Source organism: Erinaceus europaeus, chromosome 3 (assembly GCF_950295315.1).
Source record: "Erinaceus europaeus chromosome 3, mEriEur2.1, whole genome shotgun sequence".
In the NCBI taxonomy this organism is placed as follows: Eukaryota; Metazoa; Chordata; class Mammalia; order Eulipotyphla; family Erinaceidae; genus Erinaceus; species Erinaceus europaeus.
This window is the reverse complement of record NC_080164.1, coordinates 72313186-72330463: the sequence shown is the minus strand read 5'-3', so window position 1 is coordinate 72330463 and position 17278 is coordinate 72313186. Positions and strand designations below refer to the sequence as shown.

The 17278-nt window shown below is 38.3% G+C and overlaps 1 protein-coding gene across 3 annotated transcripts in view; it reads right to left on the bottom strand.

Moving 5' to 3' along the window:
- The window catches only part of TMEM131 (transmembrane protein 131), a 161035-nt gene that overhangs the window by 29458 nt on the left and 114299 nt on the right, over nt 1–17278 (bottom strand). For all 3 annotated transcript variants that reach the window (XM_060187505.1, XM_060187506.1, XM_007535714.3), the window contains exons 18-25: nt 14960–15064; nt 13332–13418; nt 7740–7892; nt 7569–7644; nt 7308–7425; nt 3940–4078; nt 3722–3831; nt 2984–3050 (exon numbers count right to left, since the gene is read on the bottom strand). In XM_060187505.1, the coding sequence (XP_060043488.1) occupies nt 2984–3050; nt 3722–3831; nt 3940–4078; nt 7308–7425; nt 7569–7644; nt 7740–7892; nt 13332–13418; nt 14960–15064 (855 nt within the window). The remainder of the gene's footprint in view (nt 1–2983; nt 3051–3721; nt 3832–3939; nt 4079–7307; nt 7426–7568; nt 7645–7739; nt 7893–13331; nt 13419–14959; nt 15065–17278) is intronic.

The window sequence follows — 17278 nt, the reverse complement described above, 5'->3', positions numbered from 1 at the left end:
CTGACTGTTCAGACTGGTCTGCACTACAGAGAATATTTTGTTCCTAGAACAAATCAGTTTGTATGTACATTTATTAATTTATCTATTTAGTGAAACTGCACATTACTGTGCTATGTACAAATACATCTAGACATGAAGCATGCATTTATGGACTTTAAAAGAATAAATTTAGGTCAAAGGTAAATAGCATAATGGTTATGTGCAAAGGGACTCTCATGCCCGAGGCTCTGAAGTCCCAGGTTCAATCCCCCTAACCAGCATAAGCCACAGCCAATAAGTGTTTTGGTTAATAAAAAATACATATAAATTTTATGACCAATATTATGAGACTTAATAAAATTATTATCATCTTTAAAATTTTTTATTACTTTATTTATTGTATAGAGACAGATAGCAATTGAGAAGGAAGGGGGAGATAGGGAGAGGGACAGAGACACCTGCAGCCCTGCTGCACCATTCGCAAAGTGGGTACTGGGGGGCTCAAACTTGGGTTCTTGTGCACTATAACATATGCACTCAACCAGATGCGCCAATACCCAGCTCCATAAAAAAACCGAATTTTATATTAGTATATTTTAATACTTTCTGGTAGCTATTCTGTTTTTAAAGAAAAGCTTTCTCTTTTTTATTATCTTTATTTATTGGATAGAAATTGAAAGGGAAGGGATGATAGGGAGAGAGATAGCTGCAACACTGCTTCACCACTTGCAAAGCTTTCCCCCTGCAGGTGGGAACTAGGGGCTGGAATCCAGGTCCTTGCACATTCTAACATGAGTGCTCAACCAGGTGCACCACCACCCAGCCCCATAGTCATTATCATTCACAGTATTTTCTTGGTACTGTCCATGGGACATCCTCTGGGATACTGGGGATAAAACTCAAGGGAATGAATCTGGGACCTCACGCATGGTAAGGCACTTTACACAATTAGCCATCTTCTGGAAACCTTCAAAGGGCTTCACTAGTATAAGCTGACTTTTTTTCGGGCAGAAAGAGACATGTACTTAGGTTCAAATTCCTTGTTATCATCTGTATGTGGGGTATGGGTGGGGAAAAGAAGCTTCCCCCCAGTGGTGGAGCAGTGCTACAGGTCTCTCTCTTCTTCCACATCCCCATTTTTCTCTATCAAAAAAGAAATGGAAAGGAGCCGGGCGGTGGCACAGTGGGTTAAGTGCACATGGTGAAAAAGCACATGGACTGGCATCAGAATCCCGGTTTGAGCTCCCGGCTCCCCACCTGCAGAGGGTTCCCTTCACAGGCAGTGAAGCAGGTATGCGGGTGTCTTTCTCTCCCCCCGTCTTTCCTTCCTCTCTCGATTTTTCTCTGTTCTATCCAACAATGACAGCAATAACTTTCGGGGTGTCTCTCTCCTTCTCCAGCAGGGTGGCCTCCAGGGGAAAGGTAACGGGCTGGTTCTTTCTCGCTCACAACAGGGGTGACACAAAGTAAAAGACACCAGGGGACTCTTAGTGTGCCTAGAATCTGAGTCCTAGAATTTCAGAATCATAGAGTCCGTTTATTATCAAAGTGGACATGAGTTAAATAGAAAAGCAATGAAGTTAATTATTGTTGAAATATGACAGAAATTACAGGTTTCTTAATAGTCAGCATGCCCCTAAGGTAGGGGGTTGGTATGACAGGAATTGATGAGATACAAGACAGTTATTTTCCATGACACAAGCAACTTAATTATCCAAAGGTATTTGAGAGAAGCATAGGGGTTAAACCCGTAGGGTGAGACAGAAAGAAGATGGATATCAAAAGGCCATATAGTTTGGAATTTCTCTTGTCTGGGGTCTGAGGTGTGTGATGAAGTGTGTGATAAGATGTGTTCTTCTGTGATCAGAAGGTGACTTTGAATAAGTGAATCTGTGGCCATGTGGCCTGTGGTTAATGGAGGGAAGTATTGGGGTATCTGTGGGCTTGAGAGTCAAGAAGGAAAGAACCAAGTCTGAGTTTCCCCCCTTATGCTCACCTTGGTTGAGAGAGACTTACCAAGAGGTTATCTTCTCAGACCTCCATCCAAAGATGGGGGTGGTTCTCCCTAAGCTCTATCAGGCTTACACATGTTCCCAACAAATAACAACAACAACAATAAGGGCAACAAAAAGGGAAAAAATTTAAAAATAAAGTTAAAAAAAAGGGGGGGGGGTCTGTATGTGTGAGGTGGGAGTGAGGAAGGGAGATAGCACAACATTGAATTTCCTTTAAAATGGGGCTGGGCTCAAACCAAGGCTGCAAGTATGGCAAAACAAGTGTACTATCCAGATGAACTATTTTGCTGGCTCAGGACTTCATATTTAATGGCCAACAACTAGAAATCTACTCAATGTACCTCATGTAGCTTTACGTATCACCCCCAAATTCCTGGCTATTTCTTGTTCCTACAATAAACAGACTGATCTCACTTTTTCATACTATGTGTGCTCAACCTGGAGTGCCACCACCTGACCCCCTGATCTCACTTCTTTAGATGAAGTATGGACCCTGAGAGCTTGTTTGGAGGTTCTAGCAGGGGAGCACAGGTACTATACCCTTCCCGTCTGTCGCTATTCTGGGAAAGCTGTCCTCTTCGACCAAGGTGCAGGTTTGGGGAGGGACTCACATGGAATGGTAAAGGAAGAAGGGGACACCTGCCTAGCCAGCCAGATCAGCTGAATCAACCCTGGCAAGGGGGTGACAGATATCGCAGCCAGATCACCCTCACATCCTTCAGATGATATACGTATTCATTTGTAGAGATATAGAAAGCATGGTGGAGGGAGGCAGGAGAGACCATAGCATTTTTCTATTGCCTTCAATGTGATAGGGCCTGGGCTGGGGTGTGCACAGCAGCACACCATTCAGATGAGTTACTTAGTCAGCCCTCACTTCTTCAGTAACTTGTCCTTCAGTCAAATTTAAGGGCAGTCAATAGTTTTCTTTCACATTTGCACTGATCATATCAAAGAATTATTTCCTAGGAATAGTTTTGAATACTTACACTGTTTCTGAAGACTTGGAACTCTAGTGTTCTTAAATCTATCTTTGCCACTTTACTCAAGTTAAACCTAGAATTAAAAAGTATATTTCTTTGTAATAGCATCATAATTTAAAGATTATCAAGAGTAATTATTAAATCAACAGTTTGTAAATTAACTTTTGGCAGACTTTGAGACTAGCATTAATAGCCTTTAAATAAAGGTCATGATTAGAATATATATTAAGTATATATTTGAAAGGTTCAACTTGCTTTCTCCATGATTTTTGAGAAAAGAATTCAAAGTTTATCTTAATCTGGAAGTTTTTTCAACGTAGTTTACATAGCATAAATCTCTTCCCAGAACCCTACCTCCACTATAATTACAGCATGTTGTATAGTGATCCCCGGTTTTCTTTAAATATTTATATATTCCCTTTTGTTGACCTTGTTGTAGTTATTATTGTTGTCGTCATTGTTGGATAGGACAGAGAGAAATGGAGAAAGGAGGGGAAGACAGAGTGGGGAGAGAAAGATAGACACTTGCAGACCTGCTTCACCACTTGTGAAGCAACTCTGCTGGAGGTGGGGAGCTGGGGGGCTCGAACCAGGATCCTTACGCAGGTCCTTGCACTTTGCGCGATCCACAGTTTTTCTAAGCTAAATTTACTATTATAAGAGACACAATAAATTTTTAAATATATAAAATAATACTTCAATACTAATTATAGAAATACCTTAATTTCCTAAAACAATGCTTACCTTGATACTAACTTATCTACAAAGACTGAGGGGTTAGAATATAATGCCAGAGGAATAAACTGAACATAAACAGGAACATCTGCTGGATTTTCTAAAGTAAGTTCTTCTTCCTTAAACAAAGTAGCAAAACAGAAACAGATTCCCAAAGTTAGAATAAGAGTAGATACCTTATAGCTCTTTTATATGTTTCCAAAAATCATGTCACTTTGAATACTTACTGAAGAGCAGTTTGTGTTAGTAAGTGGGAACTTCAAATGCTGGGGTGAGCTGAGTATGGATGGCCAAGAAAGCTCAGCAGTGACTGTTGATAGTATATTTTTCTGAAGATCTGTATTTACTTCAAATAAAGCATTCAATCTAGAAAATCAATTTGCAAGTCATTATTGAAATATTTCAGTTTTCTAAATATAAGAAATTCTTTTTTAAAGTACTTTTTATTACTAGGACTCAGTGCCTACATGATGAATCCACTGCTCCAGGAAGACATTTTTCCTTTTCTTTCCCTTTTGTCTATTTTTGATAAACAGAGAAATTGAGAAGGGAAGCAGACACAGAGAGGGAGAGAGAAAGAGACACCATCAGTAGTGCTTCATGTGTAAACCTGGGGGAAGTGTGGTAATGTGTGCATTCAACTGGGTGCACCACTACTCAGCCCCAAAATAGAAGAAATTCTACAAGACTATGTAAGTGAGAAACTTTATTCTGGCTCTGCATAAACACAGATTTATTTGCTTTAATATTTTTAAATGCTTTTAATAGAGACAGGAATAAAGATGTTTCTACTTTGGTATAAAGAAATATCAAAATATCAACCAATGATCATATACATTGGTTTTGTAGTAAATGTATATACATGGAGAAAAAAAGGTAGGCTTAGACAGACAGATGTTATGGGAATCAGAAAGAACAGTGTACACTCGCTTAGTAATCATCTATACAAACAGCTATTTTTTTTGTAGCCTGCGAGCTAGTATAGTAGATGAAGTGTTGTACTCTCAAGCATGAGGTCCTGAGTTCAATCCCTGGCATCACGCATGCTGGAGTGACACTCTGGTTCTCTTGCCACCTCTTTCTCATTAATAAACAAATCTTTTTGTTTTATTTTTTATTTTTTATTTAAGAAAGGATTAATTAACAAAACCATAGGGTAGGAGGGGTACAATTCCACACAATTCCCACCACCCTAATAAACAAATCTTAAAGAAAAAAAAAAAGTAGTGCATTCCTTACCATATGCTCCGCCCCTTTAGATAAAAACTTCTGACATATATTAAGGACATCAGATGAAGAATATATGAAAAAGGGTTTTGTGCATGCAAATACATAAGTGTATATGTATGTATGTAGTTATCATAAATGTTCAGAACCCTATTTGAGTATTTCTCTACTTATTAAGTATTAGGTTGTTGGAAAAGTCATAAATTTTTTTTTTTTGTTGTCTCCAGGGTTATTGCCGGGGCTTGGTGCCTGCACCACAAATCCATTGCTCCTGGAGGCCATTTTTTCCCCTTTGTTACCCTGATTGTTTTACCATTGTTGTGGTTATTATTATTGTTGTTATTGATGTCGTTGTTGGATAGGACAGAAATGGAGAAAAAGAGGGGAAGACAGAGAGGGAGAAAGACAGACACCTGCAGACCTACTTGACTGCCTGTGAAGTGACTCCCCTGCAGGTGGGGGGCCAGGGCTTGAACCGGGATCCTTCCACCAGTCCCAGTGCTTTGCACCATGTGTGCTTAACCCACTGTGCTACTGCCCAACCCTCGAAGTATTTTTTTATGTAAAAATGTGTCATGACTTTTCTGACAACCCAATATTTAAAACTCAGAACATAATCCCTAAATAAACAATATTTTAAACAGGCCTATGAGCCCAGGATTGAAACACTAAGCCCTAGATTATTAACAAACTAGTAAATTATGCTAAGAGTAAAGGTGTTGTAGAACTTTTTTTTTTTTTAAAGTATATATTATGGAGTTAATAGTTTACAGTATAGTCTTTAACACATAAGCATAGCCTCTAATCTCTCCTTAACTGGTGTCTAGAAGACATACCAGGCTTGCAATGTCCCTTCATCCTGTCCCTTTTTCCTCCTTCCCTAGAGTACTCTGCTTTGGTGCAAAAACACTGCGTCCAGTCCAAGTTTCACCTTGTTTTCCCTTACTGTTCTTTGTTCTTGAATTCCACCTGTGAGATAATTTGGTATTGGTCTTTCTCTCTCTGGCTTGTATCATTCAGTATGATGCCTTCAAGTTCTGACCACAATATGACAAAAGAGGCAGTCTCATCATACTATGTATGTGTACCAAAACTTCCTTAGCCATTCATCTGTCACTGGGCATCTGGGTTGCTTCCAAGTCTGGGGTACTACAAAATATACTGCTATGAACACCGGCGTGCATAGATTTTTTTCAAATAGGTCTTTTTGTTATCCCTGGGTAGATCTCTAGGAGAAGGATTACTGGGTCATAAGGTAGGTCCATCTTTAGAGTTCTGATGAATCCCCAAAACTCTTTTCTATATGGGTTGGATCACCTTACATTCCCACCAGCAATACAAGAGAGTCCTTTTGTCCCCACAGCCTCTCCAACAGTTTGTTGTTTCTGTCTTTTCTAATGTGTGACATTCTCATATGTGTAAAGTGGTATCTCATTATTGTTTTTATTTGAATCTCCCTAACCAGTGACTTTTGCCATTTTTTTCATGCTTGTTAGCCTTTTGTATCTCTTCTTTGAAGATATGCCCATATCTTCCCATTTTTCAATGGCGATTGTCTGTCTTTTTATTGTTGAGTTTGGAGAGTTCATTGTGAATTTTGGTTATCAGTCTTCTGATATATGACACAAAGATTTCCTCCCACTCTGTGGAGGGCGTGTGCGTGTGTGTGTGTGTGTGCGCGTGTGTGTGTGTGTGTCTTTGTTATGACGGTGATTTGGTGTGTATATCTTTGTTATGATGGTGATTCCTTTTGTGTGCTTGTTTTTCAGTTTGATGTAGTATCATTGGTCTATTTTTGCTTTTGCTTTCCTTGCAATTGGATTCACATCAGTGAAGATGTTGCAAAAGCTTAAATGGAAGACTTCTGTCTAATGATGGTTTCTAGTCTTAACTTCTAAATCTTAGATTCATTTGGTATTAACTTTGTAACTTCTCTTTAACATACACATTGACTAGGTAACACAAAGGCAGGACCAAAAAGAATATTGTATTCCCTGTGCCACCAGAAGTCCCCCTAAGAAAGAAAGAGTGAGGAAGGAAGCAAGCTAACTGCTACTGGGAGTGGTGTAATAGTCTAGGCACCAAGTCCCATAGATCCCTGATAGGGATTGTACCACAGTAGATAAATTTTTGTCAAGCTTGAGGTCCTGAGTCTGATCCTGAATACTACATGTACCAGGGTGATGCTCTGGTTCTCATTAATGAGTAAGTTAATCTTTTTTTTAAACCTCAATAGTTTTAGAGAATAGGCACATTTTCTTCACTAATGAGCATAAAAAATACAAGAACAAGATTTAAAAATTAATACTGAGACATTTTGAACTTGCAAAGGTATCAAAAAATACTTATATAAAGCAAAGCTACTCACCGATGACCTGAATTCTCCTTGATTCTCATCCATCCTTTGAATAGGCTCTGATGCAAATCCCAGTCAGCATCCCATATATCTTCCTGCATAGCTACACCAGGCTGCACTTTGGGTTCAGCTAAAACCAGGGAAGCATATATAATAGTGTGGTCACTCCTACATCCTATATATTCATCAGTTTTTATTTGGATCTTTAAAATGGCAGCCTATCATTAAAGAACATCAGTCAAGGGCATGAGAGAGAACAACAAGATAACTTACATTTAGACAGAAAAGGTAAGCCAACATAGCAGTGATCTCCACACTGTAGCCCAGGATCAAAATAAATGTTTGCAATCTGTAAAGAGGCACAAAAGAACCATGAGCCCCAACTCAACAGAAGGTCACAATAAAATACAAGTCGATGGGAATTTCAAATATCACATGTCCAACCTTTGACTTTTTTCCTGGCTCCAAGTCTTCTTTATTCCCCCGTATTCGTTTGTAATAAAACCTCACATCTTCAGACAAAGATCGTATTTGTTGTATTTTTACCTTCTGTGAGAAGGAATTCATGATATTTAAGCCTTGATGAACCATTTTCCCCTGGAAAAAGAAAAGAACAACACACTTAAGAACTGACAGACTATTTCTCAAAAACTAAAGTCCAAAGGGCACTTAGAATTTTCACCTGCTGCTAATTTCTGTGACTATGGGGGGGGTGTATGTGGGGGAGAAGCACAAAGAATTTTCATCAGCTGGTAACTTAATTTTTTTCTTTATGGCTTACTAACATGCTTATTTATGGTCTGTTACAGAAAATTGATAGAAAAAATTTCTACAATCTTATGAATATGAATTAATTGAAAACCATCACATTTTATGTTAAAAGCCTGATGCTAACAAAAACACAATTTTAAGTTTATAACTGTTAGCTTGCTAAGGCTTAGGCCAGATGGTCCTAAAAATATCCAGATCCAGGATGAGTTTAAAATTATCCAAAATTTAGCAAGACAACAACAACAACAACAAAACCAGTTGTACCAGAATACCAGAAAGAAATAAGGCATTTAATTAATCAATGATTGCTCTTATTAGCTGAATGTTGGTTCCTATAGCAGGGTAATGAGATATTATGGTTAAGTAAAAATTAAGTGTCTAAATAATTCTTAGTAGGAATTACATTATAATATTCTGCTTTCTTTTGTTTAAATACTGAATTTCAGTGTTGAGATAGCATAGTGGTTATGTAAAAGATTTTCATGACTGAGTTTCTGAGATTCCAGGGTCAATCCATGGCACTACTATAATCAAGAACTGAGCAATCTCCAGGTCGTTGATTGTCAGAGAAATGCAAATGAAGACAACATTGAGATAACACCTCACCCCTGTGAGAATGGCATACATCAAAAAGGACAGCAGCAACAAATGCTGGAGAGGCTGTGGGGACAGAGGCCTGGGCTCACTCCCCAATACCACACTGAGAAAGAGTTTACACAGTAAAGATTTGTGTAATTTTAAGATTAATGATAGCACCCATCCTACTCAGTTTAGTCAGAGCAAAACAAAGAAGAAAATAGAGGGCATGTGTTGCTGTGATAGTTAAAAACATAAGAGCAGGATCCAGACAGCCCATGTCCAGTCCTAGATTGATCTTTAAACTATTGTGTTTTTTCTGGTAGTTATCTGGCCTTCCTCTTCCTATAGTAAGACTTTTCTCATGGCCATGCCCTAACTCTCAGGGTCATAGTAGAGATCAAAAGACAAGAGGTACAGAAGTTCATTTACAATGACATTCAAATGTTAAATATTAAAGTTATTTGAGATGTTTATTCTTAAGATTTGGCTTATCAGTAAGCTCTATCAATATTCTCCACCTCATAAGAAATTTTATAGGCCACTATAACTGCTTATGGACTAAACAGGTGTAAATTCTTTCTCAATTCATGTGTTGTTCCTAATTCCTAATGACTATATGAGGATGTAGAGGTATACAGGTCATGTTTAGTGAGAGTCCTCATAAATAGGATTGTTTCCCTTAAGAAAAAGGACACAAGAGCTTGCCACCTCTCTCAGCTCTTTTGATCATGTGAGGATCTGCAAATCAAGAAGAGTGCCTTCATCATACATTAGATTTTGCTGGTGCTTTAAGCTTGGACGTCTTAAGTCTTTAGAATTGTAACAAAGTGTCCTGGAGCCCAGCTTCCCCAGAGCCCTGCCCCACTAGAAAAACAGAGAGACAGGCTGGGTGTATGGATCAACTTGTCTATGCCCATGTTCAGCGGGGAAGCAATTACAGAAGCCATACTTTCCACCTTCTGTATCCCATAATGACCCTGGGTCTATATTCCCAGAAGGATAAAGAATAGGAAAGCTATCAGGGGAGGGGAGGGGATGGGATATGGAGTTCTGGTGGTGGGAATTGTACAGAGTTGTACCCCCCTTATCCTATGGTTTTGTCAATGTTTCCTTATTATAAATAAAAAATAAAAAAAAGAATTGTAACAAAGGATGTCTGTAGTTTAAGTAATCTAATTTGTAGTACATTGTTACAGCAAACTACAAACATCATAGTCATGACAGCAAGTTAGTTTGTAATTCCAAAGACCAACATTTGGTCCTGTAAACCATCTAAAGATATCTGAAAGCTGGGGGGAAATATAGGCTCTACAGAGGAAGCGGGAGGTTCCTGCTGTCTTAGGTTTTAAGAAGGAAATAGTTATTGCTGTAATCAAATTATTTGGCAATCGAGCTAACTTTGAAAATCATACAGAACATCATAATTTATGTCCTTTGACATTATTTGTATATAGTTGTGTCTTAGAGAGTAATGCCACCAATTGCTTCTGTTCCCCCTGGTCTAAGCTTTTAAGAGTCAACATAAAACAAACAAAGAAACTAGTATAGTCATGGGCCCTTTGGAATATTAACTAAAATATGCCTACTATCTAAAAAACAGAGACCCCCAACTCATCATCTGAACTATTCCAGCCTTTAGATTCATGATTAGTCAACAATATGTTTGGCTTTATATGTTGACTCTTTTTTCAGCTACCACGTTCCAGATGCTAACATGATTCCAACTGGACTTCCCTGGGCAGACAACCCCACCAATGTGTCCTGGAGCCCTGCTTCCCCAGACCCCCGCCCCAGTAGAGAGAGAGAGAGACAGGCTGGGAGTATGGACCAGCCTGTCAACACCCGTGTTCAGTGGGGAAGCAGTTACAGAAGCCAGACCTTCCACCTTCTGCTCCCCATAATGACGCTGGGTCCATACTCCCATGGAGTTAAAGAATAGGAAAACTATCAGGGGAGGGAATGGGATATGGAGTTCTGGGGGTGGGAATTGTACCCCTCTTATCCTATGGTTTTTGTCAGTTTCCTTTTTATAAATAAAAATTAGGAAAAAAAGATATCTGAAAGCTAAATCTGAAGTAGTTCAAAATTAACTTGCTTATACACATGCTGTCTCTCTTATATCACCTATGGGCCTTATATTGTGTCATTCACTGAATTATTCCTTTCAGAATTTATTCAATGATTAAGGAGATCATCAATTGAAGAGATAATTAAGAGAAGAAGCAAACTCTTTTTGGGTAACAGTCCAGAGTTTGGTGCAAACTGGAGTATAACAAGATGAAAAATTAACTAAAATTCAAATGTAAATTTAATTATGTCTTATAAAAAAAAAACAACTTGGGGCCAGGTGGTGGTGCACCTGGTTGAGTGCACACATTACAGTGCACAAGGACCTGAGTTCAAGCCCCTGGTCCCCACCTGCAGGGGGAAAGCTTCATGAATGGTGAAGCAGGGCTACAGGTGTCTCTTTCCCTCTCTATCACCCCTTTCCCTCTTGATTTCTGACTTTCCCTATTAAATAAATAAAGAAGAAAAAGAAAAAAAAAACTACCTCTCTGGCCTATGGTGGTGCTGGGGATTGAACCTGTGACCTGGGAGCCTCAGTCATAGAAGGCTCTCTGCAAAATATTTACATCTTTAAGAGCTAAAGTTTAAATTTAGGTTTTAGTGTATATAGTATTAAGATTTTGCAATATATTGCTTTACTTAACCCACTAAGCCCACTACTAGAAGCTGAGAGTTATATTTGCTCTAAAGCACCATAAATTGATTTTATCATCTTTCTGAAAAAGGCAGTAGCTATTTTCTTGCTTTCCTCACTTTCCTCCAGGTTCAACTCTTAAGTCCTATTTTTCTTTTTCTAAATTGTTAAAAATATTTATTTATTCCCCTTTGTCACCCTTGAAGTTTTATTGTAGTTATTATTATTGTTATTGACGTCATCATTGCTGGATAGGAGAGAAATGTAGAGAGGAGTGCTGTGCAGATGTCCCCTCAGGCTAGTGCCAGTTCCCGCAGAGTTGGGACATTCTCTGAGCGCCTGTTCCGCCATGTTGTCCCCTCAGGCTAGTGCCAGTTCCTGTGAGAGTTAACAGGAGAGATATTCTCGAAGTGCCCTTCCCAACCAATCCTGTCCCGGCTCGTCACTCCCAGTTTTTGCCCTATAAAGAAAGCCCTTCTTCTTCCGTCTCTCTCTCTCTTGCCTGTTTTTCACATCAGTGAATGGAAGGGTACACGGAAGGGTGCAGCGCATAGCAGGAGGAGGTCATTTTGGCTAGCTCCACATGGCCCGAACCACTGCGCTCTCACCCAACTCTGAGGTGCTGGAGGGAATAAAGAATCGTGTTCCCTCTCCACTCCGGATCTCCCCTCTCTCTCTCTCCTCCACTTCACAGCCGACAGAGGAGGGGAAGACAGAGAGAGGGAAAGATAGACACCTGCAGACCTGCTTCACCACCTGTGAAGCGACTCCCCTGCAGGTGGGGAGCCGGGGGCTCGAACCAGGATCCTTATGCTGGTCCTTGAGCTTTGCGCCAAGTGCGCTTAACCTGCTGCACTAACCGCCCGACTCCCCATATTTTTATTTTTCTATCTGCCTATCCATGCCTGATTCAATCTGATTACCTCAATATATCCAATTGCAGTTCAAATGACTCATTTGAAATGTCTCTTACTGAGGAGGCCAATATACAATGAAATATTTATAGTACCAAATGTGGCTTGCTACAGGGGAGGTAATTTCAACTACTGCTGTCTCTTCAGATCTTCAATCTACTTGAATCATGAAGAACAGTTCTCTGAATGTGGAATATAAGGACAGGCACACAAGGCAGGCTACCAACAAAGATTTGGTGATATGAAAAGATCATTGCTATGACCCAGGAGGTGACACAGTGGAAGATGTGATGGATTCTCAAGTATGAAGTCCCAAGTTCAATCCTCAGCATTATATCTGCCAGAGTGAAGTTCTAGTGTCCTCTTCCCTACACCTACACACATATACACAGTTACTGATGTCACCAAACCTGCCACTGACACTTATCAGGTGGACTCTGGCTAGAGTCTCTGGATTAGCCTCCATGCACTCTACTGGCACTTCCATATGTGTCCTATGTGTACTTCTGCTGGACAGCCAGTGCTCAAAAACTAAGAATTTAATGGAATTTAGTGCATTTAACTTTTTTTATGCTTTTACTCCAAAATTATATCTTCTCTCTTGAAACTTCAATCTATTCTTGCCAAAATGGACAATGTATTACTGCCTAAAGCCATCTGAGACTTTCCAGTCACTGTACTTTTATTCAGGCTGTTTTGTGTGCCCATGTAAGCTCTATCACCTTTTATTTAAATACTGCTGGAAGTTCTGATGCAACTTGCATGATGCCTTCATTAATCAGATGTTTATTTCCTGCCCAGCAAATGATTTTTCACTTTTAGGGAAATGTCTGCATTCTGTTTAACCTTTATGAACCATGGGCCAATTTTCCACCCTAGATATAAAAGTTTGAGAAAGGAGTATTTCTTGTTTCTCTTTATAGTTCTTTGGGAATCTGATAAAATGCCTTACCTTGAAAAAAATGTTTAATAAGGAATAACTGACTTTACTGTTGAATTCTAAGGAAAAAAAAAAAGAACAAAGGGTAAAGAACAGTGAGTAAGAAGCAGTTTGTATATTCATTTTCTTACCGGAAAGGAAGGGGGAAGAACCATATGCTTTGGGAAGCAAGTCAGTGAGCCAACTGCAATGACAGCCTTCACAGGGATTGTCAGAATCTTCAGAGTAAAGAAACAAACCAAAAAAAATTATTAAGATCCTGACAGTTATTGTACTGCTTTTCAGAATTTAAATAAAGTTTACTTTGGAAATGGATACAAAGAATAACTCATAAGCAATATTAAAATCACCATGCACACGATTTAATTTGTTCAATGTACTTCAAAAAATGCAGATATAGAATAAATCTCCATGTATTTCTCAGTAATTCACTGAAAAAATCATAAACAAGATCAAACAATGGTGAAGAAATGAAAAATGTATTTTTCATAATACAGGCTATTTTGAAATAATGCAAAATGGAGAAGTCAAAATGTACTTGTAAAACAATGTATGAAGAATCCAGCATTTTCCCAGTATCACACCTCTTTGTTTTTGCATATAGCAATAAATTAACAAACAATTTTCAAAATATCTTGAATACTTTGAATCTCAACAATTCTTGAAGTTGCTTACAGTGCTACTTCTGTGAGACATATTTCCTAAGTTTTATTTTCTCTTATACTAATGAAATCTGTCATAAGATGCACTTATTCCTCTGATGAGTGATAAACATGAATTCTATATTTTGACATTCCCAATATATCATTTACCACTCAATAATGAATTCTTTTTATAATAAATTGATTTCCAATAAAGGCTGTAGATGTTGAAAACAAGAAAATTTAGCATTGTTAAACTAGTTGGAGAGTTTGAAAATACTAAATTAAAATCTTCAGTATAGCAGGAATATTTCCATTCAAAATTTCAATGAGTGCAGTATATCAAATCCACCAAAAATTTAAAAGGTCAGTGATCTTCATTTTAAGCTGACCTAAAGAATAATTCATATAAATCCAATCAGGAGAATGCTAACATGTGTTTTCCTGATTTTATCTTCATTTTCAAAAAACACTATAGAAGAGATTTACGATTGAATTAGCAGTCTAAATAGGAATTTCAGTTAGGGCTTGTTCACTGTTTCAGCCTTCCGCTGACAAGTGTTTAGTAGAACAGTTCTAACTATGCCAATGACATTTCTCTCAAGTTGTTTTCAGGTAAGAGGTCTGGATTTTATCAGAAAACTATGAACTAATGAACACCAATGTTTTGTAAGCTATTCTAAAAAGCTCAGTTTTTAAGGTATGGAAACTGTAACACTGTGAGTAAGCTTAGGTCAGTATTTCTATTGTAACAAAAAAGAACTGAACTTTTATTTTTATTTTAAAAAATATTTATTCATTCCCTTTTGCTGCTTTATTGTTGTAGTTGTTATTGTTGTTGTTATAGATGTCGTCGTTGGATAGGACAGAGAGAACTGGAGAGAGGAGGGGAAAACAAAGAGGGGGAGAGAAAGACACCCACAGACCTGCTTCACCGCCTGTGAAGCAACTCCCCTGCAGGTGGGGAGCCGGGGGCTTGAACCGGGGGCTTGAACCGGGATCCTTACGCAGTCCTTGCACTGCGCCAAGAGCACTTAACCTGCTGCGCTACGGCCCGACTCCTAAGTTGAACTTTTACTCAAAAATACCACTAGCATGAATTGTCACAAAGTCCTTACCTCATAGTCTGTTGTGATTTGTATGGCTCCATCATGAATCCCTTCCAATTTTTTGGCAATAAGTTTGACTTTAAACACTGCAAAATAGCCTGAAGCTAATATTACCTGTATATAATAGAAACATCATCACTCATTAACCTTGCTAGCTCAAGTTACCTATTTAAACTGAAAAAGGTAGTAATATAAATTTCCACTTAAGTCATAAAATAACACTGAATTACTATATGTACAAACATCTCCAAAACATAAACCAATTCACAGATATTCCCAACACTTAATCTCTGAGTCACCAAGAAAACTGGTTCCCTAAGGAACCAGGAATGGTTAGAAAACTTATAGATGCCAAACAAGGGAGGGACACAGTCCCTGTAAGGTCAAAGAGAATGAGTTCTAGAGCAGAGACACCTACCTTTATACCTATTCTGAGTTACATGAAGACATAGTTATATATAGAATTCATCTCTCTCAAGTTCTAAATTTAGCTGTGTCTTATAAATAATCAGGTCAGCAGAGCAAGAGTGACTAGGTCATACCAAAACATAAAAATCCATGGAAAGATGGAAGTAAAAAAAAAAAAATATCGAAAGAACAGGGATTTTTTTTTTTTTTTGGTTTTGTTTTCTCAAGATCATTTGTTGTTTGTCCAGAGTTATTCCTTTCAACCATAATATTTCTAACAAACAGAATTTACTTTGTGATTTCTAAGTTAGACATTGGCTATACTTACCTAGAATTAAAATTTATCTTAAAATAGAAAATGCTCAAACACATCCTCCCCTTTTTAGAAGTGTACTTGTGTTGGTTTGCTATTTTAAGGTTAGCAACTTATTACAACTTCCCATTTTAAGTAAGGGATCATAACAATGATCTCATCATTCTGTCCCCTTTTTTATATTTATTTTTTTAAAGATGAATTTATTTATTACCATGGGGAGGCAGGGAGGAGGGTGATATAAAGAGAACTAAACCATCAGTCTGGTATGTGCAGTGCCAGGAAATGAATTCAGGATTTCCCACTTCTCTGTCTTGTGCCTTACCATCCAATATTTGTAGTTCTATATATAAAAGCTAAATTTAAAACTCTAAATTGCTAAAGGCCAAGCAGACATCTTAATTGGACTTAAATGTTAACACATGGTTATTTATTACTACAAATGACTCAAGAGTTCTAAAATAATTTCTTTTATCAGAATATTTATTTAGTGATCTGAATAAGCATATTTATGTACATATACACATACTTTAACTTCACTTCTGAAAGGGAAACATTAAAGGCTGGTTTCATTGTTATCCATTCTCATTTTACTTGTAAAAAATTATACTTGTACTAAAAAATTGTACTTACAAACTGAGTATGGCCTGCTTTGTTTTATTTTTTAGATTAATGTATTTCTTTATTTATTTTTGCTTCCAGGGGTATCACTGAGGCTCAGTGCCAGCATTCCAAATCCACTGCTCCTGGAGGCTATTTTTCCTATTTTGTTGCCCTTGTTGTGGTTGTTATAGCTGTTGTTGTTGGACAGGACAGAGAGAAATGGAGAGGAGGGGAAGACAGAGAGGGGGAAGAGAAAGACACCTGCAGACCTGCTTCACCACTTTCAGAGCGATCCCCCTGCAGGTGGGGAGCTGGGTGATTAAACTGGGATCCTTGCGCTGGTCCTTGTGCTTTGCACCATGTGCACTTAGCCCGCTGCACTACTGCCCAACCCCCAGATCTACTTATTTATTAATGGGAGAGAAAGGAGGAGAGAGAATCAGAATATTACTGTGGTCTATGTGATGCCAGGAGTTGAACTTGATGCCTCATGCTTGAGGGTATAATGCTTTACCCATTGCACCATCTCCAAATTACTACATAGTTTAGTTTCCAAAAGAAATTTTATTTCTGAGTCAAACTTAAAGCATAATTATTTAAATGTCAAAAAAAAATCTACCATTACTTATAAATTTCTTATATAGAATAAATGGTTAATTGTAATTAGAATATGCATTACTGTGATAGGGGGGACACTCAGTGATGGAGGGGCTACCTGGCATGTGTGTGGTCCTGAGTTTGATCTCTGGTACATGACAGAACAACAAAGATAGACAGGTGAGTTCCACACAGTGGTTTGATCTCTCTAACACAAAACTAGGTGAGGAGGAAGTACCTCAGTGGTACAGTGTATGTACAAGTTTCTGGGTTCAATTCCCAGCATGCCACTTAAAAAAAGTGTGTGTGTGTGTGTGTGTGTGTGTGTGTGTGTGTGTGTGTGTGTGTGTGTGTGTGTGTGTATACTGTTTCCCACCTTTTTTTTTTTAATGACCTTTTATGACTTC